At 40.8% G+C, this 27,367-nt stretch overlaps 2 protein-coding genes and 1 long non-coding RNA gene across 4 annotated transcripts; 1 reads left to right on the forward strand and 2 right to left on the reverse strand.

Moving 5' to 3' along the window:
* Positions 1 to 2,076: 2,076 nt before the first annotated feature.
* LOC124273667 (calmodulin-lysine N-methyltransferase-like) lies at positions 2,077 to 11,473 on the forward strand. Of its 2 annotated transcripts, XR_006897711.1 has the most exons (11): positions 2,077 to 2,202; positions 2,898 to 3,064; positions 3,966 to 4,033; positions 4,618 to 4,678; positions 5,298 to 5,352; positions 5,539 to 5,602; positions 6,396 to 6,456; positions 7,107 to 7,181; positions 9,246 to 9,438; positions 10,202 to 10,383; positions 10,850 to 11,473. XR_006897711.1 is itself a non-coding variant. In XM_046708940.1 (10 exons), the coding sequence occupies exons 1-10, from the start codon at positions 2,128 to 2,130 to the stop codon at positions 10,283 to 10,285; spliced, it is 903 nt and encodes a 300-aa protein (XP_046564896.1). In that variant the 5' UTR covers positions 2,077 to 2,127; the 3' UTR covers positions 10,286 to 10,509. The 2 variants fall into 2 exon arrangements, 1 of the variants encoding a protein (XP_046564896.1); XM_046708940.1 differs by lacking the exon at positions 10,850 to 11,473 and having other exon boundaries at positions 10,202 to 10,509.
* LOC124273668 lies at positions 10,262 to 10,955 on the reverse strand. Its single transcript, XR_006897712.1, has 3 exons — positions 10,875 to 10,955; positions 10,405 to 10,502; positions 10,262 to 10,314 (listed from the first exon to the last, which is right to left on the reverse strand). It is a non-coding gene; the product is annotated as an uncharacterized LOC124273668 (long non-coding RNA).
* Positions 11,474 to 15,241: 3,768 nt separating the features above from the next.
* On the reverse strand, positions 15,242 to 17,412 carry LOC124273669. Its single transcript, XM_046708942.1, has one exon. It carries the CDS (start codon positions 17,384 to 17,386, stop codon positions 15,884 to 15,886), a length of 1,503 nt encoding a protein of 500 aa, XP_046564898.1. The 5' UTR covers positions 17,387 to 17,412; the 3' UTR covers positions 15,242 to 15,883.
* Between the last annotated feature and the right edge of the window lie 9,955 nt (positions 17,413 to 27,367).

Genomic DNA, 27,367 nt, shown 5'->3' on the forward strand with positions numbered 1-27,367 from the left:
GTGAATTTTTTTTTGAAAAGTACAATCTTTAAATTCTCAATAATTTCTGGTTGTACTGTACCTAAAACATTCAGTGGATGACCCTAAAAACACCAACCTTTCCTGGTTAATAACGAGCTTAAATGTTTATTCTCAAAGCACGAGTCTACACTATACTGAACACATGCATCTTTCCGAATATCTAGGGCCCAGTTTAACGAAGCACTCTTACCTACGACAATAAATTTGACGGTCAGTAAAATCATGGGAGTTGCGATACGTTTTACGGAAGGATCTAAGGGTAAAAACGTAATGCAAATCTTTAGGATATACTATATCATTCAGTCTCGCACGATCACTGAATGCACTGTACCTATGAAGGTCACCTCCATTGTCTAGTGAATGCCCGGAGAATATATAATCTGCGGTTCGATCTCTAGCCGTCTAACAACAAAATACACTTAATACAAATCCGGCGAAATGTTCATATGTGGTAACGGACAAGTTAATCTCCAAAATTCTCACAAAAACCTTTTTTATTAATAATGCTAAACAAAGTGGAGTATTGACTAGCACATTTCCAAGGTGTGGACCATCTTTTATCGTTCTAGAAAATGGGAGCACCCTACAGTGATGCCCAGACCTCATGAATAGTATCGTGAATCTGGGGCTACCATCTCATTTCTTTGACTGTGTCCCTGCATTAAATGTAATACCACACAAAGGCCATTATGGAACCCTCCAGAATTCAGTTGCATCTTCTAAACGTTCGCGTCGCCGTCTGTAAATTAGGAGGAGAGTTAGAATCTGCTTTTTGTAAAGAACAGAAATGACGACGGATGCCGTTGATTGCATATGTTGATTACGTCGGTACAACAGAAAACGTACTTTCTATGACGTGGTGTCACTGGTGGACGAACTGCTTGACGACCAAAACAGGCACCATCACAAGACAGCCGACAGCTATATCTATTGCAAGTGTACCTACCAGTACACCATTCTTCCAGATGTCACAACAAGGCCTCAGTCTAAATTTATGGAGGACATTTCGAAATTTGAAGCATCAGCGACAAAAATGATATCAGTCCTTATTTTGACTGGTATTTTTCCTTATGGACACTGGTTCTAATAGAGAGACCATAGAAATTTGACGGAAATAAGTATTTTTTAAATATTTTTAAAAAATTCATCTCTTAGTCTGCAACAGCCTTCTTCCTAACTATAACACACGGGGCGTTGGGGTAGCCTAGTGGTTAAAGCGTTCGCTCATCGCGCCGAAGACCTGGGTTCGATTCCCCACACGGGTACAATGTGTGAAGCCCATTTCTGGCGTCCCCCGTCATGATATTGCTGAAATATATTGCTAAAAGCGGCGTAAAACCATACTCACTCATTCACTCTTCCTAACAAACAGAGCTCTACATTCAGTAAGCGAAATATAGCATCACCACTGGCGAAATACAGCAACAACACTGGCGAAATACAGCACCAACACTGATTGACCGTCAGCTTCGAACAGTTTAGTTGTCATTTTAACTGTTGTGGCCATCTTACACTTATTACAGACTGGTGTGGAAATAAATCATGTCAATGAATATTTAAGAAAAATCCGTAGCACAAAAAGACGATGAAATGTAAGTTATAAGGAAATCGACAGACACTTTGATTTTATGGTAAAGCAGGATAAGAAAGTTATCTTTCAAAAAGATGCTTTGCATTGTCCTTAACCGGAAAATGTATAACTCAAGAGTGAAATGAATCCAAGGCTTCTTGAGATGGTGACCTAATAGTTGTAGTGTATGATGAAGTAGGCCTGGGTCCAATCTTTGAATTTGCTGGAACATTGCTAACAGCGACGTAATATACTCAATCACTCACAGAACTAGTGTTAAATATTATACCGTACTGGATACTGCATCTATCTTACTATAACCTGCATACTTTGTATGTAACTCGGTGTAACATTATGTCGTCTGCAAAGTCAACGCCCAGTAAGGCGTGAGGTCTACCACAGAATTAAAATAGAGCAGGTGCGCGTTTTGGGATAACGACGGAGTTACCTCCCTTGAAATTCTCATGATTTGAAGATTCTGTTTGTTGAACTTGGAGACGAGTGAGTTGTTTACGAATCTCGACAAGGGAAGGACGATGGGCACCAACGGAACTGTGATACCTACCACAAACACATCTGCAGCCAAACACCGGTGGAAAATACTCGCAAGAGTGAGACAGTGTTTTATTGTTTCCAAATGCCTTTTTTTGCATAAATCCAACACGTTTTCACTAGTAGCCACAATTTACTTATCTTGAACCGTTTACTGACTTGAGTAAAACTACTGCCAGTTGAACAGCACACAATCGCGATATTTTGCTGAATTCCAGAAATATAGGAAATAAAGGGAAAAACTATATTCCAAATGTCATTTCATATGTATAGTTCCTGCAGATGCGTGTGATATTGTTTATGCCATTTTTCCCACATGATTATTTGGTGATTAGTTTCCGGAAAACTATGTGGTAGGACATTTGCTCATTGGTACTTGGGTCAGATGGTCCACAGTTGGACCTGGGTACCAACATGACATCCCTGACCAGTTATTATTAATGTGATCTATTGTTCAGTGACAATATTAGTATAACTCTATACTTTAATGGGAAAGATTTCCACCCGTAACTCCTCTATTTGTAAATCATTCTATGCCTAAGAATATAGGCCTATGGTTTTTGTAAAAAGCCTAAGCCTAAACCCTAAACCCTAACCCCTCGAAATAATCGTAATAAATAAAATACATTTCAAGTGGGGGTTATGGGTGGAACACTTACCCTTTTATGTGTTGGTTGTTTATGTGTTCAGGTATCTTTTGGAATATTGATCAACCTCTGGTAACATCATGTGTAATTTTGTTACCTTGATCCAGGCTCTGGTTGGTGACCGATCAAGTGACCCAGATGACCGGATATTCTCAGTACGAAGGTTCCAGTGCTTCGGCCTGTTCCAGTCCAAAGTTGTTGAAGACAGGAGTTCTGATGCTGACTGGTTCACGTACACATCTCATGATTTTGAAAAACTAAACTTAATCATCAGGTAAATTGTGTCATGTCATCACTGTTTGCCGCCCATTTCTGGTGTCCCCTGCCGTGATATTGCTGGAATATTGCTAAAAGCGGCATAAAACCACACTCACTCACTGTTTGTCGCTTGCTTCCAAAACTTGACTGTACACAGAGTAGCAGAGCACTCCAATAGTAAGAGCACAGTCAGAGCAAACTGGACCGCATCCGTGGTGTAGTGGTTAGAGCGTCCGCCCGGAGAGCGGAAGGTCGCGGGTTCGATCCCCGATCGCCTCATACCAAAAGACATTAAAATATGTTACTTGTTGGTCCCTGCCTGGCGCTCGGCATTAATGGGTACAAGAAGGACTGGTCGGCTCGGAGTCAGTATAATGTGTCTGAGTGGGGTATTCATGCTTCACTGCGGCATGGTATCTCAGTGAGCTAGCACTATAAAACCAGCATAAGTCTGGGCTAGTACAATCAGCCGCACATACACATTCACACGCATGCACGTCGTCATATGAGCGAAATATTCTCAAGCACGACGTTAAACCCAATTTCACCTCACCTCAGAGCAAACTGGGATTTGAACCCACAGTCTTAGGTGTCTGGTGTGCCTAAGGGATGTAACTCTGCATAATGTATGAATTGGCCACTTGTGCCCCAAAATTAGCTGGAATGTTGCCGAAAATTGGAATATTTTGGTATGAAATAAAATTTGTTTATCAACCCAGATTGTTTAGTATGATCATTCAGCTACAATTTTATAGTGATATTTTTAATTTTGCCTGGAGACGCAAAAGTGATTTTCATAATATGTCAATTGTATATTTAGATAGATTGACACATAGGTTTATTCATATCAAGAGTTGAGTAGTATAAATGAAAGGTTTTGTGGATTCCAATTTAATGACAAAAGACTCTTTCTTCAGACAACTGCGAGCTGAGAGTACGGTGAAGCTAGATTCTCTTCTTGGATTTAACAACACAGGCAATATATGTAAGTTGTCATTCAGAAAGCACATAATACAGTCTCATTCTTCATTTTTGTTCACAGATATATATTACTTGGTCATTAAATACAGTAGATCAATTCAAACATTGAAAACATTTGTTAATATTTTATCAGCTTTTGGGGACTAATATTTTGCTAATATTTTGGAAAACCTAAATTGAACTTGAAAATAGATAGACCCAGCTAAGTCACAGGTGACAAAATGAAAAGGTGACATTTAGTTTGGATTTTTTGTTCTGTTGATCTTAGAAAACAATTAATAAAAAATATATTACATAGGCAGATCCAGAGGGGGCTGCAGGGGTTCGCACCCCACCCCCCAATCCCCTTTGTCCGTAAAGTTTATTGAATGACCATTGAAACTCACGTGAAGTGTGCACCCCCACTTTCTCAAAAAGCTGTATCCGCCCCTGTATTATATAACTAAATGAAACAGTGATTATTTTACTGTCTATGGTACATTTCCCCACCCAACCCCCATAACCCCTGCCTCCACACCCCAAAGGCCTTTCTTAAAGATTAGCCTCTTATTGCCAATATGTGAGTTGTAACTGTTTGTTCTTTGATAGGTATCTGGCCTTCTGAAGAAGTTATGACACATCACTGTCTCAAGGATGTAAACTGGTTTAGGTAAGAGATATCCCCCAGGTTAGAACTCATTATGTACTACTGGCAAACGAGGATACGTTGAGCACCGACCTGACAATTGACCTGTGTTAGCATGTATGAGTGCCGCATACTGGCGCTTGCCATTGTTAGCGAAGGGGACGCAGGTTGTCTGCGATCAAGTTTAGTGCGGCTTGCTACACCGACGTGAGAGTCTTATGAGCAAGGCGTGTGCAGCTATGCGCAGAATCAATTTCATCGTCATGCAATGCACCTGCACTAGACTACCTCTGCTCTACATTTTCACAAACCAAATTGGTTTGCTTGTAAGCGCATTCTCTGCTTCGGTCCAACTTATCCTTGTTTGTCAGTAGGACACTTTTGATAGTGATGTTTGTATCTTGCATTGATAGCCCAAACTGATTGTCATCCGATGTAAAGTATATATTTAGATAGAATTACATAACTTGTTTTTCCTATCTTATGTTGAGTATTATATGATTATATAGACAGGTACATGATCAACATGAATTAATTAAGGAAAAATGGCTGAAATAGACAGAAAGTAAGTAGCATTTGTCTTCCTTTTGTTGAGTTGCTGAAGTTTTGCTGATGTGGCATAATTTGGTTATTCCTGTTCCAGGAATAAAAGTGTTATAGAACTCGGAGGAGGGATGACATGCCTGGCAGGTATGGCTGTAAGTAGAATCTCAGATATGGCAAACAAGTTTATGCCCGTGTTGACCTTTTTAATATTTCAACATTGCTATGTCAGTGTTTAAAACTTCATACTTCACTGACACTGAAATGCCTCAGATGTAGGAGATGAGGAGATTCATGTATACATGATACAGAGACTTATATTGACATGTGTTTAATTGCAGGTGGCTGCTTGCACTGAAGCGTCTTGTGTTGTGCTCACGGATGGTAATGGAGACTCGGTTACAAGTGAGTTGAACTTAGTTTTGTTTGTTTCTCTGTTTGTTGTTTAACGCCGCACTCAGCAATATTCCAGCTATATGGCATCGGTCTGTAAATAACTGAGTTTGGACCAGACACTCCAGTGATCAACAGCATGAGCATTGATCATTGTGTCAACCAAGTCAGCGAGCCTGACCACCCAATCCTGTTAGTTGCCTTTTTATGACACGCATGGGTTGCTGAAGACCAATCCTAACCCGGATCTTCACGGGTCTCTACTTACTGCACTACTTACTATATTTTAGATATAAATAGTCTTCTTACGTATCTTCATTTTGTTTAAAGTAGAAGTATTTGCTTGGAATGAATTCCAACTGTAATTTATTGAGAATACATATGTGCCACATCAAGATATATAATTATGTATATGGATGGTTCAGCAACTAAATATACCTCGAGGCAAAAATGTAATCATGTGTTTTGAAGCACCTAACATCAAGTACACTGTTAAGGTCTTAAGGTGGGTCCCTTTTGCTTTTGAAGAGTGCAGTGTTAAACCATTGCATTTAACATTCAAAGCCAAATGGGCAATTTATGACTGTCATGATCAATAAACTTGATAACCTGACAAGATCATAGTTGGTTTTGTTGAAGAGGTAGTCTTATATTTTTTTATACTTTGTGCTACATTTTGAGAAAGATTTTTCTCTTATTCCTTAATCTATGAAAAGTATTAGTTCTAGTTTAAGTGTTGTCACAAGTCTTTAGTTTCATTATTTTGCTGTGTCCCTATGGTAAGTTTATTTTCCTTTCGGTTTAGATCTAGACTTGATGATCAGTGAGAACAAGGACAGCTTTGGTACCACGACCGTGTCTTCCAGGTACTGTGGCCATTATGACAGGTTACATTCATCATTGCAGTTGTCATGGCAACTAAGTCCATCAGTAAAGCTGGCATGACAGGTTAAGTCCATTAGTGCAGCTGTCATGGCATCAGTGTCCATTAGTGCAGCTGTCATGGCAACTGGGTCCATTAGTGCAGCTGTCATGGCAACTGTGTCCATTAGTGCAGCCGTCATGACAACTGTGTCCATTAGTGCAGCTGTCATGGCAACTGGGTCCATTGGTGCAGCTGTCATGACAACTGGGTCCATTAGTGCAGCTGTCATGACAACTGGGTCCATTAGTGCAGCTGCCATGGCAACTGGGTCCATTAGTGCAGCTGTCATGTCAACTGGGTCCATTAGTGCAGTAAGTGTGGACTTACACATTTTATGCCTACTGCATTTTTGTGTATTTCATCCTGTCTTATTGATTCTCTCACTGAAACACACTGTGGATTCAAGCTGTCTTGAAATTAACAGTTGTTGATATTATTAGAATGAACAAGGAATGTTTGGTCTGCATTGATGTTGTGATTAGAAGACCACATTAAGAATTGTTTGGTGGTGCGTTAAGCTCAGGACAATATTGTTCGTCTTGTTTTGTTGTATCCATGGCAAACTTCTTACTTCCATAATGGTTTATCCAGGTTACTCCGCTGGGGCCCAGACGAGGCAGCTAAAGATCTGGAGGACAGATTCGACTGTGTACTTTGTGCTGACTGGTAAGGGTGTTGATATATCAAGCCATAAAATAGGTCCATTACAAAGCAATTACTTCAGATTTGAAATTAGGCCACATCATACATTTTATGTTTGTGACCACAATCATGTCAACACCATGGCTGATTTTATCATTGGTGCCAGCTAGGTTGAAAACAGTGCCTTACTTGCCTGTGACTGGTCTAGTGGAGAGAGTATCCGCCAGGATGGTGGGTGTCAAGGGTTTAATGCCTGGCCATCTGATACGGAAGATGTTATAAGGTGGGTGTCAAGGGTGTAATCCCTGGTCATCTGATACAGAAGATGTTATAAGGTGGGTGTCAAGGGTTTAATCCCTGGTCATCTGATACAGAAGATGTTATAAGGTGGGTGTCAAGGGTTTAATCCCTGGTCATCTGATACGAAAGATGTGATAAGGTGGGTGTCAAGGGTTTAATCCCTGGCCATCTGATACGGAAGATGTTATAAGGTGGGTGTCAAGAGTTTAATCCCTGGCCATCTGATACAAAGATGTTATAAGGTGGGTGTCAAGGGTTTAATCCCTGGTCATCTGATACGGAAGATGTGATAAGGTGGGTGTCAAGGGTTTAATCCCTGGCCATCTGATAATCGAGGAAGATGTTATAAGGTGGGTGTCAAGAGTTTAATCCTGGCCATCTGATACAAAGATGTTATAAGGTGGGTGTCAAGGGTTTAATCCTGGTCATCTGATACGGAAGATGTTATAAGGTGGGTGTCAAGGGTTTAATCCCTGGTCATCTGATCGAGGAAGATGTTATAAGGTGGGTTGTCATAAGGGGTTTAATCCCTGGCTCTGATACAATCTGGAAAGATGTTATAAGGTGGGTGTCAAAATGTTAGATGTTATAAGGTGGGTGTCAAGGGTTTAATCCCTGGTCATCTGATACTGAAAAGATGTTATAAGGTGGGTGTCAAGGGTTTAATCCCTGGCCATCTGATCCCTGGTCACTGAAGAAGATGTTATAAGGTGGGTGTCAAGGGTTTAATCCCTGGTCATCTGATCTGAAAAGATGTTATAAGGTGGGTGTCAAGGGTTTAATCCCTGGTCATCTGATCATCTGGAAGATGTTATAAGGTGGGTGTCAAGGGTTTAATCCCTGGCCATCTGATACGGAAGATGTGATAAGGTGGGTGTCAAGGGTTTAATCCCTGGTCATCTGATACGGAAGATGTTATAAGGTGGGTGTCAAGGGTTTAATCCCTGGTCATCTGATACGGAAGATGTTATAAGGTGGGTGTCAAGGGTGTAATTCCTGGCCATCTGATACGGAAGATGTGATAAGGTGGGTGTCAAGGGTTTAATCCTGGTCATCTGATAAGATGGAAGATGTTATAAGGTGGGTGTCAAGGGTTTTAATCCTGGTCATCTGATACGGAAGATGTTATAAGGTGGGTGTCGAGGGTTTAATCCCTGGTCATCTGATACGGAAGATGTTATAAGGTGGGTGTCGAGGGTTTAATCCCTGGTCATCTGATACGGAAGATGTTATAAGGTGGGTGTCTAGGGTTTAATCCCTGGTCATCTGATACGGAAGATGTTATAAGGTGGGTGTCAAGGGTTTAATCCCTGGTCATCTGATAAGGAAGATGTTATAAGGTGGGTGTCAAGGGTTTAATCCCTGGCCATCTGATAGCGAAGATGTTATAAGGTGGTACTTGTTGTATCACTGCCTGGTGCTCAACATTAAGTGGAATAAACAACGCCAGGTCAGCTTTGAGTCAGTATACTACATCTGAGATGGGTATGCATGCTGCATGGTATCTCAGTAGCACCTCACTTCATCTTCTTCACATGCAAGCAGGTGAAGGGAAGAACATCTGACAAAAGGACTTTATAAAAAACAACATGCTTACAGTACATGTTATATCTTGTGTCTTGTTTACATTTTCACTGTTACCATATTTATGTATGCTCATCTGTGAAACAATCTAGAAGTTTTATCAGATAAATTACAAGATTCCTGATGAGAAGCTATTTATAAGCAAATTTTAGGGTGAAGTTTTGGGGCTTCTTTGCAAAACATCCAATTTCCATTCTTTTTCAGTTTTTTCTTTGACGAGGGTCGCAGTGACCTTGTTGGTCTGGTGTATTCCTTGCTCCGCCCTGGGGGTCAGGCTGTGATGTTTGCTCCTCACAGGGGACCAACGTTACAGGCATTTGTTGATCTTGCCTCGGACAAGTTTGATATCACAGTTGCAGATAATTACGATGACAAAATCTGGCAGTTACATCAACAGGTAACCTTGTAACTATGTGTCAAAATAATGCATAATAATCCTTGGATTTGTTATTTGTTTTAAATCTCAGATGTCGTCTTCATCAGTTATAATGTCAGTGAATATTCTATTGCATGTTTCTACAATGTGAAAGGACATCAGTGATGTTCAGGTATGTCTATCAAAAGAATATTTTTAGTTTAAGTTTTATGTTTTATGAGAGCATTAGAGAGTGATTAAGTGAGTTCATTATTTGCCAGTTTTAGCAATATTCAAGGGAGAACATTAATGTCTCAAGTACTGTGATAAGTGAAGAGCTGATGCAGATTGATGATGCAAGTAAGCATGGAAATCACTTTACAATGATGCCCTGTTAATCTGTACTGATCTGTATTAACAGTTATTGTGTAAATGCTTGCCACATCATTCATGAGATGCTCCCCTTCATGCTATGAAGTCTCGTGAGATTATTGTGAATTTCATGAGACTTGTACCTGTAATAAATAAAATAGTGACGTGTGTGTCTATTGAGCTAGTTTTGCTTGAATCTCCAAATTTAAGTTTATATATATTTTGGAGTGGATTATAATACTTTGTCCTGAAATATTGATCAGATAAACAAATTTCCCAGATTAAAGAAACATTGAAACTATGAAGTACACCTTTGTATGATACACATACTTGCAATTGTTCAGAAGCTTCAGTTCCAGACTACTTAGGTAAGATTTGCTGGTTTACAGTGCATCTTGACACAACCATAGAATGAAAGAAAGATTTGTTGCAGATGAAACTGAAAGGCCATGGAGAATACGACGAGAACCTGCACTACCCAGTGTCTGTATTACTGAAGAAGACTGGATCTTCCTGATGTTGACTGATGTGCAACCACAGACTTACCTCCCCTGTCTGAATAACTTACACTTGCCAGTATCAGTGTGGCTGGAGAAAACTGGATCATATTTCATGGTCTCATGTGCAACCACAGACTTACCTCCCCTGTCTGAATAACTTACACTTGCCAGTATCAGTGTGGCTGGAGAAAACTGGATCATATTTCATGGTCTCATGTGCAACCACAGACTTACCTCCCCTGTCTGTAGACTTACACTTACCAGTATCAGTGTGGCTGGAGAAAACTGGATCATATTTCATGGTCTCGTGTGTAACCACATACTAACCTCCCCTGTCTGAAGACTTACACTTACCAGTATCAGTGTGGCTGGAGAAAACTGGATCATATTTCATGGTCTCGTGTGTAACCACATACTTACCTCCCCTGTCTGAAGACTTACACTTGCCAGTATCAGCGTGGCTGGAGAAAACTGGATCATATTTCATGGTCTCGTGTGTAACCACATACTTACCTCCCCTGTCTGAAGACTTACACTTACCAGTATCAGTGTGGCTGGAGAAAACTGGATCATATTTCAAGGTCTCGTGTGTAACCACATACTTACCTCCCCAGTCATGTGACCTACAATACTTAGTATCCGTGTTGCTGGAAAAGACATCTTCTTAATACTGACTGATGTGTACCCTCAGACTTACCTCCCCTGTCATGTGCAGGATGTGATATCCAAGTATCTAACTGCCCTTGTCACAGCTGCCTTGTTTACTAATGCCTTCATGCCTGTACATACAAACACCCAGGGCTTCAGGTCCTGTGAGTCATTGTCCATCCTTCCATAAGTCCATTGTGGTGCCTGGATGAAAAGACTGTTTCCTTGGAGACCACTGAGTGATATTGTTAGTTTGTTCATGTTTTAATGTCACACTTAGTATTGTTATTCTATGTGACAACAGTCTGTAAGTAATTGTGTCTGTGCCAGATGATCCAGTGATTGACGTCATGAGCACCAGTCTTCACTATTGACAGGCTTCAACAAAATCAGCAAGCCTGACCACCTGATCCTGTTAGTCTTCTCTTACAACAATTCATACTGCAGTCTACACTGCAAGGTTGCGTCAGCTAACCTTTGAGCGACCTATGACCGACCAATGACCGTCCAATCAAACGCGAGATGGCCAAACGGATTTAACCAATCAGACAACGACTACTTGTTTGGGTTCGACGGGACTTACAAAACGTTTTTTGGATTTTCTCTTCCCTGGTCGCTGACACTGATCTATCAACAAACGAAAATCCGCATAAAACACAGATATTTGACCTGCAGTATATACGCTTATGGGTTTCTAATGACATGGTTACTATTTGCTTATATTTTTGCAAGATGACATCCTTGAGTATTGACAAAAACACTATTTTAAGCGACTGTTTACTCATTGCGTGGATCACTCGGAAGCAATCGTGCGGAAAATAGCATTCGGAATCATTCGAGTTTTTTAGGTAAAGGTTCAAACGGTAATGTTAACTTTCGTGATTTGGTAAGCAGTGTTGTGATTGGTCAGTCCAAAAGAGCTGACGTGACCTTCTACTAGGTTTTGTTAGACTCAGTATAGCAGTGTAACAAATAATACTGAGCCTAAGTTTACTTAGACTGAGTGAAACTGTCACTGCAGAGGAAGCTGCACGGGTTTGCTTTCATGTGCAATAATACGTCTTGTAGCATCATCCATTATCATGGGAGATGAATAGTGAAATGCTACTCTTGTTCAATGAAAATGTGAATGAGGATTGACATGTTTACGGGTGTACATGAACACAGCACCATCTGAAGTAAACATAAGTTCTACAGAAGGCTGTAGGAGAGAAATGTCATCTCATATTCTGAACTGTACAGTCACACCTCATAAGTAAAGTGATTTGTCAGTGGATGAATCATCTACCTCAGATACAGGGTGTTTGGTTGTGTGTAAATTGACTCTGTATGTTGTGTGAAGCGTGATGTTCTGATGAGAGGATGGTTGCATATGTCATTCCCTGTATTTTACCCACAATGCAAATGTGATAATGTGTTAACGTTCCCATATTTGTACATATGTATTTTAGCGAGTCTTGATGCTGATTGGCCGGTTGAAGCCATCATTCACCACAGTTCTTCGCTTTTGAGAAGTCATCAGTTGCCCTTGATCTCACAAATTCATTATATGACATCAACTGAACAAAAGACTCTCTTCAAATTTATCCATACAACTCTATAGTGTCCACATTCCATGCCTATTTCTTCATTTTCTTGCCTGAAAGGTCAGTGGGTAATGAAGAGAATAACCTCAGAGTTATAACCTCACTGACTAAATACTGTCCCTCTCCATTTATTCACCTCGGACAGATAATTCAATGTTTCCTTGAACTCTCTGGTCTACCTGTACCCTGTCCAGATGGACACTTCAACCAGTGAACCCATGACCCTCTCTCCAACTGTCTTTTGTGATGAAGAAATAAACTGCCTGTGATTCTGTGGTATTTGATTGGTTCACCAAGTTATTTTTTGTTCATGTTTCCAGAATTATTGTTGGGACAAACCTTACCGACTTACCGATAGTTTAGTGAAGTGAGAAATATGGATGTACATTATTAATTAGTGGAGTCATTTTCATAAACCATGTAAGCTAAACGTAAGAATGTTTAAAATTACTCTCAAGCACGGGTCAGATAACTCCTGGAGTACATGCAAAATATGGCTGAAATAAAAGATATATGAAACGAAACACGTCTGTAATTTTTCACTTCGCTAGTTTTATCTTTACCAGTACCATCCAATGGCCATTTCTGGTGTTCCCCGCCATGATATTGCTGGAATATTGCTAAAAGCAGCGAAATCTAAACTCACTCACTCACTCACCATCCGATGCCAAGTGTACTCTTAAGTGAACCCAGTACTATTTTAGGCTGTCTGTGCTATTGTGTACATCGGGTCAGGGCACAAGGAACCTTGGTGTTGGGGTGAAATTATCTGAGTTGACTCCCTTTGTTGCCAGGATCTGCTAGAGTGGTTATCCAGCGTTGATTGCGAACTAAGAACTAATATCGGTCAACTCCCCTCCAGGTGTAGTTAAAATAACATGCTCTGTCTAGTGGATAGTATGCTTAGGGGGCGGTGGGGTAGTCTAGTGGTTAAAGCGTTGGTTCGTCACGCTGAAGACCCGTGTTCGAATCCCCACATGGGTACAATGAGTGAAGCCCATTTCTGGTGTCCCCCGCCGTGATATTGCTGGAATATTGCTAAAAGCGGCGTAAAACCAAACTCAGTCAGTCAATCAGTATGCCTGGAGAGAGTGTATGTTGGTTTGGTTTGTTGTTTAACGCTGCACTCAGCAATATTTTAGCTCTATGGCGGCGGTCTTACAATCTACTGGTCAGACAATCCGTGATCAACAGCATGAGCATCTATCTACGTAACTGGGATACGATGACATGTGTCAACCAAGTCAGCGAGCCTGACCACCCTGTCCCGTTAGTCGCCTCTCACGACAAGCATGGGTTACTGAAGACCAATTCTAACCCAGTTGGAGAGTGTGTAGGGGGTTAATCTTCAGTGTCAAACCTACAGACTTTAAAAGCTGGTGTACATTTTCTTAATTGCCTGGTCCGTGGTATTATTGTAACAGAACAAGTCCGCCTGATGTGCCTGTGAGGGATGGTATCCCTGAAAAGCAGCATTTGCCCGAGTAAGGCTGGTACTCGCGCATGCGAAAATAGATATTTATTACCTGAAGGACATACGTAGCAATAGAAAGTGTGAATAAATATTCAAAACTCCTTACAAAACCATACCTGTTTCAGCTCATGATGATCACAGGAACAGTGAGTGAAACATGTCTTTCAGCAAACCATGGCACAAAGTCAACTGTTTGGGTACATAAACTTCAGTGTATGCACAGCAATATGTGATCACAATATTGCCCCCGTGACTCGTTCCAGTTTTACTCCCACCTGACCTGATGTAAAGTTCCGGGTGAGCTACACAGCTGCACAACCTTGCTTGTCAGCGAGGGCGAACAAAAAGTAGGAAACTGGGTCAAGAACAATCACATTTTATTCTTTCTCTGATATCGAATGTCAACACAAGACCTCTCTACATCCACTTAACATCAAACTACTTATTGCAGAGATTCAATAAATATCAGTGTGTACATAATTATGTTGAACGCTTAACCCATTACCGTAAACAATCGGTCAGATATCGGAAATGCCTTGGAATCAGTTGTCCTCTACAGACATGAAGCCTGACAGTACGGCGCATTGATGGTAACTGCTTATGCTGGGTACTGTCCCCCAAAGTCTTGCAGCTCATGCGTTCGGCAACATAGTACATAGAACTAAACTGTCGGCAAAAGCAAGTATACAAGGTGTATGATGGTGGCCAAACAATGAAACTAAACCAGAAATGGTTATTCAGCGGTGATGTATTTCCTTAAGTGTACCATATTTGTTTTTACCTTATTTTTGCAGTGTTTCAGTGACTGTCTTCAGTACTACGATTTTGATAACGGAACTCCTGTTAATATGATCTCATACAACATACATGGCCGATGCCGTTCAGCGCCACTGGAATGAAATTCTTTAACAACGCACTGTTAGTACATACTATCTCATATTAGTGTTGGGAATTGGTTGAAATGTCACAATTGATGATTGCTTCATTACCAACGAACAATCATCGAAAAAAATTGGTTAGCGTCATTTTTCAGATTTTCCTACCAAGGTTGTTATTGCAGATATGTATAACATGATGCAACTTGCTACTTTAAAGTGCTGAGTAATATATCATGAACATAAACTTTCTGGAGTCTTCAAGAAATATTCAGTCATGACTTTTCAGAAAGTGAAGTGAGTTTTCTAAGAATTTAACAAGTTTTCAGGCCCTGACCACTTCGAAAATATGTTCCATCGTCAAGTGTTTCAAACACTAAAACAGCAGTTCCAAAATCGTTTGTGTTCGATTATGAGAAAATGTGATCGATTGCTTGGTCGTTTGGTCACTTCGACCAATCTTCGATTATTTCCATTAATCGGAACACCACTATCTCATATGAGTTAATATTGTACATAAACGCATGGTGTTAAGTTCAAATTGGTAAAGAGGCTTCTGGGTATTCTTGGCTAAACTGGTTGGTAAGGATAATCACACATTGTTCCATTCATTATCACGACGGTAGGTATTTAGAGGTATGTAGGTATGGTTCCCGAATCCAGGAACAGCGTGTGGCCACGTGATTTAGCAAAATCACCAAACTGTATGTAGACACACATTGCACATACCATTGGTCCCGAAATCAGGAACTTAACGTGGACACATGTTGCCCATGTCATAGGTCACGAAATTAGGAATTGTATTGGACACTTGTTGCACATTTAACTCCAAACGTATGTGGACACAAGATACACGCTTAGGTCTCGAAACTAGGATCAGTATATGAACGCACGTTGCACTTAAAGGTATTAAGCTTGCACACGTTAGTCCCGAAGTCAAGAACGGTAAGTGGACTACAAGACACAGAATTACAAGAGTCCCGAAATCAAGGAAAGGATATGGGCAAATGTTCTGCGTCCTGAAACAGACCCTTAGCATGAAGGGATGTAGATTTCAGGTCTTTTGTCAGAGGCCACGAGAGTCTGCATGGATTCCGAGTGCTCCCGGTTGAGGCCTGGAGGAACCATCTGGAAGCAGGTGGATTGAAGTTGAAGCCGTCTCTGTCTCGACTCCACGTCCCGTAGCAACATGGACATCGACTTGCCGTCGACTGTCATGCCACTGCTGGACACGTCGATGTAACCCATCTGGGAGTTGCACGCTTCAGGTTCTGTGGAGAAGAAACTGTTCTGTCTGGTCTGTGGTCTTGTACTGGGAGTCTTCCGGTCAGGGACGCGGGGTGGGTCATCATCCATTGGATGGAGAATGGCAGTCACCCTCTGGAGGAGGGCTCTTGTCGTTCGGTCAGATAAAGGCGTTTTCTTTGTCATAAAGGTCTGGAATGTCTTCAGGATGAGTTCGTCGTATATTGGAGAAAGCATGTCGATTTTAGGAAGTTTGAGAGGGTTGGTCGCGCGTCTTGGCTTTGATGACGTTGTGTCAAGGACCATGTTGGGTTCTAGTTTACTTCTTGTTGGTTCTTTGAGTTGCTCTTGCTGCTTGGTCGCAGATCCTATAAAGTCTTCGGCACTCTGATCTACCCTTGGAAGCTGGATGTTGCAACCTTTGGCTCCAGAAACATTCTTTGAAAAATGGACTTTCTTAGAAGAACAACTATCGGGCGAATCTGATCTATTTGTATTACATTTGAGATCTGGAAGTTCAATGTCATAGGCTGAGAAGTGTGGTTTCCCATGGCACCCTTGAGACCTATTGAAGCCCTCCGAATCAACCCCAGATGCTTGAGATTTCTCATCATCGTCCAAGAGATTATCACCGTTAACAAACACCGTTTCTTGAGATCTAACATCTGATCTCTCAGATAATGAATTGAAAGGAGTAGTGGGTTGCCTCGAAGGCCAAGGACTGATTGACTGAATGGCGTTTGTCTTCATTTGCTCAACTTTAAGCCCTACCTGCGACCCTAGGGCTTTCACCTGCTTGACGTTAGCGTCGTGCTGACGTTTCTTCTCCCTCCGTCTTGTAAGAAACTGATGACGACTTTTCGCCGCATAAGCCTTACGCGATTCTCTCTGACACCTATCAGGATAGTTTTCAGGGAGGCAAGGCATTTTGTCCGCTTTGACGACAAAATAGACAACCGGCAGCTGGTACAACGTCTTACTCTTAGACCCAGTGAAGCTAACATGGTGATTGCTGCTTGTTGCTCGAGACTTTTGAAAATTGAAGCTGGCCTTTGACGATTCTAATCTTCCACGAGCGGATTTCAGTTTGGATTTGTATGTTTCGTCATCGAGGATAATGGATGGCTTTTCCGCTGAGGCGCCTTCAGAAGGCTGTGCGCGTCCTTGTCCACAAGTTGTAGGGATATCTGGTTGTCTGTTCGCTTCCATTCCACTTATCACAGGATTTGGTTCGGCTGTCTTGGAGGTGGCCATGCCATCTTTGCATTGTTCTAAACAAACCGTGTCCATATTGTATCCAGTAGAAATCCAGAACAGACCATAATATCTGCAAGTACACAAAATGGCGTATCTAAAGGGGCATTGTCATTGGCAAATCCAGGCAATAATATTTTTTTATATAGAAATGTAGCTTCTCTGTTTTCATAGTCAAAAGCTACGTAATAAAATGTCAATTTATTTACTTATTTTATCATATTTTATGCTGCATGAATTCGCTGAGTTTAAATTAATGTAGAATCACATACCTTAGCCTTGTGGTATATAGACTGCCGGGCAACAAGTTGACAAGAACATACAAGTGTTATCAATCGTTTCTAGGCTTAAACAGTCGCCGGAATAGTGCAAATCGAAGGTCCAAAACATGAATTGACTGATACCCATACGAAATACATCATTATCGAACATCCATTTCCTGTTAGGTTCAGTTTAAACCATGATCCAATATGAATGTAATCTTTGTTGTCACGACGGTTTAATATATTGTGTTACTTCTGAAAATTTGCCAAATGTGAAGCCCTACCTAGATTTCAGTATAACATCTTAAATATACCATATACGTGTTGAATAGACAGATTGATTATTATGATGAAAGCTTGCTCTAACAACAACATCGACCATGACCCATTTGTTTTTTATGTGTTTTTATAGCGCGTTGTTAGTTACTGTAACGATCTGGACAAAAGTGACAGTATATATGACACATTAGACAGGCGTTCGTATTTTTCACTGTCCTAGTTTTTTGTTCACCCATTAATTTAACCATGCTAGCAACCACGAAGATAGAATGTAAACACACACCCTGTCTTCTGGTGTTTTGTCGTGAGGCTTGTTTACGTGTTAAACAATCGCCTAGTGATGTTCGAGTCTCGCCAGACGTCCTTCGTGTCAAACGTCCATGTTTTAAGATTGATCATAAGATATCAGATATCACCTTCTATCAATCTCCGAGTCAGACGTATGTCCTGGATATCCACACGGTAGATACATGATATCCTTCCAGGAATCCCATGTCAGTATTTATGGATTATCTGCCCGGAGTGAAATTAATGGTGCAGTTAAGAAAACATACTGGTTTCTGTTACTGAAATTGAATCTCTCTGAATGTTTGTTTATTTACCTCGCTGATCACGTGGCTGTAGATATACTCCATGTGTTTATTGGAAATCGTGTGCTGACTAATATGTTTTCATGAGTTATGCTGACAATTTCGTGATATATGTTTAACTGTACGCTCAGTACCGGAGCGTGACTTACATATATTGATTTTCGTTTGAAAGTATTTTGTCAAATCCGATCTTCATTTACTGCAAATATATTCATGATGAAGATCGAGATGTGTTAACCAAATACACACACTCATTCTAAACTCATTTAAACTCTCCCATTGCTCAATACGCAAAGGTTCAATGCTCTTATACTGAGAATGAGTATAGCGTGCCCTGACTCGCAGGAAGGACCATTCCTTGAGAGAATTGGATCTCCGGTACAAATACCATTTAGGAATAAATATTTTGCAATCCAGTCCCTTGTTAACGTGTAAGCTACGACAAACAAGATTATTTTTGCATAATATTTGCTTGTATCAATAAAGTAAATTCATTTCGAAGTCAAATCAGTAAAAACTAAAAATGTAATTTATGTATTTGTATGTTGTTATTCAACATAATATATCGCATGTCACACAGATGCTGCCAAAAGGGTTGCATGGAAGGCTTGTGGCTTTTACTGGAATGTACTGATTCTGACACTAAAACACATTGTGAAGAGATCCGTGTATACAATACCTTAAAAAGAGATAATATATGACCTGTACATACCTAGCACCCTTCCAGCTGTTGTCTTGCCCCCATAGACACCTGTACGAGCAGCTGATACTCTGACTAGTGCTAGCCTGTCCTTGCAGTCACGAGAAACCTATGTCGATTACAGGTGAAGCGTTACCAGTCTCTTAATCCCGCTAAGCCAGCATTGTTTCACAGGAGCGCTAGCCCATGCTATGAGTATGTTACACCCTAAGATCTTCCACTAGATTTCACCTTTACAATAATCAAAGCGTTTACCTGCGTTCTGGAGCTACTCCCCACTTTGCCGTGTTCACATGAGCGACGTAACGTTTCCACCGACTTTGTTGCAAGTCTGCAAGCTTACACCTCTCAACGCTTAGCTACCGACTGTACGGGACAAGCCAATTAAAGGGTTAGCAGTAAAACCGTGTCCTAAAATCTCGTCTCTACTGAAATTCAAGGTCAACGGGAAATTTGAACTTTTCTCTTTGTAGGGAGGGTTTGAATGCGTCATAGAGTTTGTACATGTTCGTGATTTATTGAGAGTGAGTGTATTAATACGCATACAGATAAGGCGCATACACGATGATTTATGAAATACTGCTTTAAACTGAAAGCTATATACTTACTGTGATTGGTGTGGAAACGAAATATAATAGTTTCAAAGTGCTTGTCAAACCATATAGGTAATGTGCTTGTTATATCATATATGTAAGGTGCTTGTCAAACCATATATGTAATTTGATTGTCATATCATATATGTAGAGTGCTTGTCAAACTATATAGGTAATGTGCTTGTCATATCATATATGTAATGTGCGTGTCATACCATATATGTAATGTGCTTGTCATACCATATATGCAATGTGCTTGTCATATCATATATGTAAGAGTGCTTGTCAAACCATTTATGTAAGGTGCTTTTCATACGTTATATGTAATGTGCTCCCATACTATATATGTAATGTGCTTGTCATATCATATATGTAATGTGCTTGTCATACCATATATGTAATATGTTTGTCATACCATGTATGTAATGTGCGTGTCATACCATATATGTAATAGTGCTTGTCATACCATATATGTAATATGTTTGTCATACCATATATGCAATGTGCTTGTCATATCATATATGTAATGCGCTTAATCATACCATATATGCAATGTGCTTGTCATATCATATATGTAAGATGCTTGTCATATCATATATGTAATGGGCTTGTCATATCATATATGTAATCTGCTTGTCACACAATATATGTAATGTGCTTGTCATATCATATATGTAATGTGCTCCCCATACCATATATGTAATGTGCTTGTCATATCATATATGTAATGTGCTTGTCACACCATATATGTAATGTGCTTGTCATGTACCCTTACTTGTTTCTACGATATAGCAAAATATATACTAGCCACATAAAGAAAATGTGCATTGTCAAGATATTATCCCAGTTGATAAATTACGATAACAATGTCAAAGGTACATATAAACTTTAATGGAGGGATCATGAGACCATAACAAATCAGGAGAATTTCAATTGAAAAGTCAATCACAATGACATCACGAGTCCACAAGCGGGACAGGGGTCAAACGACCATGTCACAAGCTCAATAACAGGTATGTCCACCATCGGCATTGAGAACAGCAGTGCATCGACGACGCATAGAGCCTATCAAACGTGCAAGGAAGGCTTGTGGGATGTCACGCCAGATTCTCTCAAGTTCTGTTGCAAAGGTCAAGGATGTTATCTGGCGGATGAGGAAGACGGCGTAGACGTCGATCCATCTCGTCCCAAACATGCTCTATCGGGGAGAGATCCGGTGAATTTGCAGGCCAAGACAGTAAGTCAACGTTGTGGTGTTGCAAAGAAATCCATAGCAACCCTTGCCGTATGAGGGCGGGCATTGTCCTGTTGGAATGTTAACCCAGGGCCATGACGTTGTAGAAAGGAATTGCCACAGGTCGAAGAATTTGATCCCTGTAGCCCACAGCAGTTAAGTTGCCCTGAACAATCACCAAAGGAGTTCTTTGGCGTGCTGTTATTCCACCCCAAATCATCACGGAACCACCACCAAAGCGATTCCTCTCCAAGACACGGGCCTGTGCATAACGTTCTCTCGCGCGTCTATAGGCACGTTGACGTCCATCACTATGGGAAATGTTAAACCTGGACTCATCTGTAAAAACAACATTTCTCCACCAAAACAAAGGGTCTGCGGACATGATTTCGGCACGACATTCGGCGAGGCTTGTCGATGACGTTGTGTCAGGATAGGCCGTATGGCGGGACGTCGTGGTCTGATCCCGTGATGACGTAAACGTTGTCGAACTATGTTGGGATGGATACGGCGAAGTCCTGGGATGGTTCGGCAGTCATCACTACAGTCTGAAACCTGTGGCGAAGATGGGTCACCCTTATCCATCTGTCCTGTCTTGGCGTTGTTACACGTGGACGTCAGAACGTGGCCGATCGATGACGTCATTTGTCTTCTGGTAGCGTCTCACCAGTGCAGAAATGGTGTTCCAGTGGCGGTGGAAATGTGCAGCCACTTGTCGTTGAGACATTCCCCACGGACCATCCCAATGGCCTAATGACGTTGTGCAGACGCGAGCCTTGGCATGCTATGCGTTTCAATAGCCGTTTATTATAGAGAATACTACACGAGGTCTCATTACATACGAATTATACGAAACGAGTGTCCTTCCTGTGGTATCTGACCGAGGCGAAGCGAGGTCAGATATATAGGAAGATCACGAAGTTCGTATAATAATATAATAATGAGACGAGAGTGTATTATTTATTACCCACGTCTTACATGCATTTAAATTGACAAAAAGCGTATTTTTGTTATGTTTTGGTTTCAAACCGAAACCGGTTTCATAAAGAGGTTGAGGAAGAGTTTTGTACTGTAGTACAATATTTGCATGACGTCACACTAATGACGTCACTGCCATGGTAACCGACGTCACGATGCATGTCAGTTGTCATCGCCTCGTACAGCCTCCTACAGTAAACTACTCCGTTGCACCTCGTTTCTTGGTTTCCAGTTGCTTCATTCGGCTAACATCACTGGTGGAAACATTGCGTTTATGTTTTTCGACAGATATAATGTCTCAGTTCGACTCACAATTAAACAGCGACACGGCAACGTTCGCAATGTTTACATTCCCACAATGCATTTAAGTTGTAGAATGAATGAATTCACGTGTTTGTTATGAATGAAAAAATAGTTACGTCAGAATGTGACCTAATTGAGAGGTCATCGGTTATCCAATCAAATCGTTAGAATCTCAGGTCAAGTCGTTACGACACAGGTCAACGCGATACGACACACGTGTGACGTACGAGATTAGTATGCAACTACCCATACGTTGACCACGTGGGTAATAAATTGTGCCTAGTATATACACGATCAAATGCGCTGACTGGTAAAACGAACTTTTTTTTCGGTCCCGCCAACTTGTATAGTTTAGTCGGTTAAATGTGTATATCAGAACTACGGTTATAATAGCTTACTGTATAACTAATTTATCAGTTATAACCGTAGCTTGGAGTTGGTTATAACCGTAGCTTACTGTATAAGCACGCTAATTTAGTTGGTTATAACCGTAGTTCGGTCTACGCATTTTCACTGAAATATACAGGAAGTGTCCGGGAAAATCAGTTCGTTGTATCCACCAGTTTGTTATGAGCTTGTTCGTTGCAATACTCGTTCTCCTTCCCTCCCGTTCACTCACTCTCTTTCCCTACCTCTCTCTGCACGTGAAGATCCGGGTAAGAATTGATCTTCAGTAACCCAGGGGCGGATGCAGCTTTTGAGTGTGTGTGTGTGGGGTGTGCACTACGCGCGAAAACTATGTGTGTGGGTGCACACTTCATTTTCGACCGAGTTTCAATGGTCATTGAACAAACTTTCAGGGTAAAAGGTGGTGGTGTGTGTGTGTGTGTGTGCGTGCGTGCGTGCGTGTGCGCACACCCTGCACAACACACCCTTCTGGGTCCGCCTATGTAACCCATGTTTGTCGTAAGAGGCGACTGACGGACTTTACTGGGTTGACACATGTCATTGTATCCCAATTGCGTACATCGATGCTCATGCTGTTGATCACTAGATTGTCTGGTTCATAATCGGTTATTTACAGACCGCCGCCATATAACTGGAATTATTGCTGAGTGCGGCGTAAAACAAAACTCACCCACACCCCTTCTCCCTTTGAGAGTGTGATAATATAATATGTGGTGTACGAGGGTCGGTCAAAAGTAGTCGTCCTAACTATATTCTCGATGTCAATGTTTGAAAAGCTTCCATTTTAGTTTGTAGGAATCATTAGCAAAGCCGTATAAAAAAATTCACATATGTGGGTAATGTGATTAACGAGATATTAGTCATCACAACACATTGGGGTATAATATTTCTAGAAAAAATGCAGAAAATGAAAAACGATCCGTCATTTAGTACCTCTTGGATAATGGTATGCCCTCAGATAATGTCATATAAAATATGTTAGTATAGTATTGGATGACTTCCCGTCATAATCAAGAGTCAAAGCTTTGGATTGCTTGATTCATATTTAGTCGGGGGCTGTTTCTTTTAAGGACGCCCCCTTTTAGTCTTTCAAAAACATTGTGTCCAGATATTCAAGCTGGCCCTGTTTACAATATACTGAGAGTTGACACTTGTGTGACCATTCAGTATTTACTTTGAACCTTTAGCATCATGTGTGAAAAAGTGAAAACATTAGAATAAGTTATGTCCTTATGATTTCGTCGTCTGAAAGGGGTGGGCAGTGTCTCCAAAACAAGCTGTTTAAGTAAACATGAAGGGAAATCACTTTAACAAGCGATTGTACTTTCAATTTTTTTATGCACTTTAATATCTACGTTTGATTCTAGCGGACGTCTACCTATCTCAAACACTGCATATTTTGTTACCTGAAGTTTGTGGTGCATTTATTGCAGATTTTGCGCTTTTGGGAGGTACCAAGATAAAATTTCAAACAAAATGGGGATCGTAAAGGCTGGAACGTAGCAAAACCAATTTGCTTGAGGTTGACAGATAATATGTAGAAAAATAAAACATAAAAACAGCTGCATTTGTATCATTTTACTAGGTCCAGGCCGACTACTTTTGACTGTCCCTCGTATAAATATTCACCTAATCATTGGGTCAGGTAGTGGCATTGAAACGTACAAAGGATATAATAGTTATCAACACGAAAATGTCATATTGTCAGCCTGACACTGATGTCCATTCAGGGGATATTTTCGATAGATCTCATTTCCTCATATCACCACCAATACCGTGATGAAACCGAAAATATAATTCTCAGAATGTTAAAAAGATTATATTATACATGGGTACTGACGTCCACGCACCTTACAATTCCTGCAGTTTGATGTCCGCTTGTCGACGGTTGTGTGTGTCCACGTAATCAGGACGTTTTATCTGATGGATGAAAGCACGGAATTCTCCGGGGCATAACTGCTATACTTAATTAGCCCTGACAGGAAAACACACACAGGCTAGCTGAGATTCAGTCAGGCTTGGCGCTGTTTCAGTCATAACCGATCATGATCTATGGCAGAGCACGCAAGGGAACTTTACATCAATGTTAGGCGATGAAGATTGTGATTGTAATGCTTCGTTATGAGATCCGTGTATTTTCACTTTATTGGGTATATACAATACCTATATATCAATTATTCAGGTAATCACCGGACTTTACCGTAAAAAGATTTTATATCATTATGGCACCTGCTTTTAACAAGCTGCCACTGACGTGTGCTAATTAGTGTAGCAACTGTCTGGAATAAACAGTTAACGGACCCTTGGTGGCAGATGTAGAGAGTCACACGTACTGTGGTTTAATATTGGTATAAATCATTTCTAATAACGGTAACTATTGACGCCAGACCTTTTCTTTGGACTGTCTCTGAAGGACGAGTAGTGGAGGTTGTTTGTCTCTGCAGATAAGTGGGCGACGATCATCAATAGCATGAACTGGGCTACATCAGTCTACAAGGAAACGGTGGCGACCATTTACTCATATATCTAACTGAAAGATGTGACGATATGAAGCCTCTGTTGAATATTACAGGTAGATTATCAGGTTTCTCTTTTCTCACTGCATGGAGGGACTGTTGAATATATGAGGATATCATCGGACTCTTTGATCTAACTGCACGAAACACACCGTTTAATATTACCGACAGATAATGAGGCTGTGATCTGACTGCATCAAGACACTATTGAATAGTGCCTGGAGATTATATGATTCTGTGGATAGACTGGATGAATACACTATTGAATAGTGCCTGGAGATTATCTGATTCTGTGGATAGACTGGATGAATACACTATTGAATAGTGCCTGGAGATTATCTGATTCTGTGGATAGACTGGATGAAGACACTATTGAATAGTGCCTGGAGATTATCTGATTTTGTGGATAGACTTGATTATTAAATAGTGCCTGGAGATTATCTGATTCTGTGGATAGACTTGATGAAGACACTGTTGAATAGTGCCTGGAAATTATCTGATTCTCTGGATAGACTGGATGAAGACACTGCAAATAGTGCCTGGAAATTATCTGATTTGTGGATAGACTGGATGAAGACACTATTGAATAGTGCCTGGAGATTATCTGATTCTCTGATAGATTGATCTGATGTGGATAGTGCCTGGATGATTATCTGATTCTATTGAATAGTGCCTGGAGATTATCTGATTTTGTGGATAGACTGGATGAAGACACTATTGAATAGTGCCTGGAGATTATCTGATTCTGTGGATAGACTGGATGAATACACTATTGAATAGTGCCTGGAGATTATCTGATTCTGTGGATAGACTGGATGAAGACACTATTGAATAGTGCCTGGAGATTATCTGATTTTGTGGATAGACTGGATGAAGACACTATTGAATAGTGCCTGGAGATTATCTGATTCTGTGGATAGACTGCATGAAGACACTATTAAATAGTGCCTGGAGATTATCTGATTCTGTGGATAGACTGCATGAAGACACTATTGAATAGTGCCTGGATATTATCTGATTCTGTGGATAGACTGCATGAAGACACTGTAGGTTATGAGACTCTATAATCTGACCGCAAAACGAAAACTGTTGAAGGATATCGCCTGCAGATAATCAGACAATTGCATGACTGCTCGAAGACACCGGTTGATTATTACCTGCAGAATGTTAGACTGTATCGTTTGATTACACGAAGACACCTCTAAGTAGACCGATATATGTGAAAAACGTTACAATTTTACAAAACAATAGTTGTTTTCGAACTGCAAAGGGTTAATCGCCCTATGTCTCATGTGCCACTGTTTATGTTGTCCGTCTACGCGTCTACAGGCCTCGTACAGTAATTAGGACCACGCATTTAAGTCCAGATATTTTTTCTCTCTCTAAAATGTCATCTTTGATGTTACTGAAACAAACACTGACAGTCGTAAAGAACGTTGTCTGTGTCGTCCTCCACGGTCGGCCTAGCGCACAAAAACTGCCGACCAGAAATAGGTGATGCGTGGGTACATTGGTGAAAATATATGGTCAACACGTACATATTCTGGAACAATCCACACTGCTCTTTGATGCCAAGAACGCTGATATAGAGGGGTAGTGTAGTGCGTACTGGGTATAACACCGGGTGGTTTGAAACAGCAGCATCTGAAGCGCAATACCTTACACGTGTTTTGTTTGTATCTGATATGCAACTTTGCGAGGCGGAACCAATGAAATGGTCGTCATGATATACCAGAGTGAGAGTTGACCACCTACTTACAGAACATACAAGATAACACTGCTCACAGTGAAGTCATGAGGATGTATGAAGTGGTTCCCTTGGCATGTGAGTATGGCTTTAACAGTAGTAAACTCTTAGGGCAATAGAGCATCCACGTATCCGTTCTGTTGCGTCGAGTCTCTGTGTGTGGGAACACATATTCTTTGGTAGTATAGCGCTTAGTTTCGGAATATGTATAATTCTGATATAAAAAACGAACTCAATTCAATTTGAAAAGGAGCTCCAGTTAACTGGGAGATTAAAGCTAGGAAACTTTAGACATGCTTCATTTAGGGCTTTTGAATTGCATTAAGGGCTCGTCTGAAATTAATGTAGTTCAGGGACTGTGAGACAGATTAACGCTTTTATTTTCTTTCTTTTTTGGGGTGGGGTG

The sequence above is a fragment of the Haliotis rubra genome, unplaced genomic scaffold (genome assembly GCF_003918875.1).
Source record: "Haliotis rubra isolate DU_JTF1 unplaced genomic scaffold, ASM391887v1 Scf183, whole genome shotgun sequence".
In the NCBI taxonomy this organism is placed as follows: Eukaryota; Metazoa; Mollusca; class Gastropoda; order Lepetellida; family Haliotidae; genus Haliotis; species Haliotis rubra.

Excerpts from the sequence above, each read along its gene's own strand:
- LOC124273667 (XM_046708940.1), top strand. The coding sequence starts at position 2,128 with ATGGGCACCAACGGAACTGTGATACCTACCACAAACACATCTGCAGCC. Across the intron at positions 5,603-6,395 it reads TAATGGAGACTCGGTTACAA|ATCTAGACTTGATGATCAGT; the intron begins GTGAGTTGAACT and ends CTTTCGGTTTAG. Across the intron at positions 9,439-10,201 it reads TCTGGCAGTTACATCAACAG|ATGAAACTGAAAGGCCATGG; the intron begins GTAACCTTGTAA and ends GATTTGTTGCAG.
- LOC124273669 (XM_046708942.1), bottom strand. The coding sequence starts at position 17,386 with ATGGACACGGTTTGTTTAGAACAATGCAAAGATGGCATGGCCACCTCC.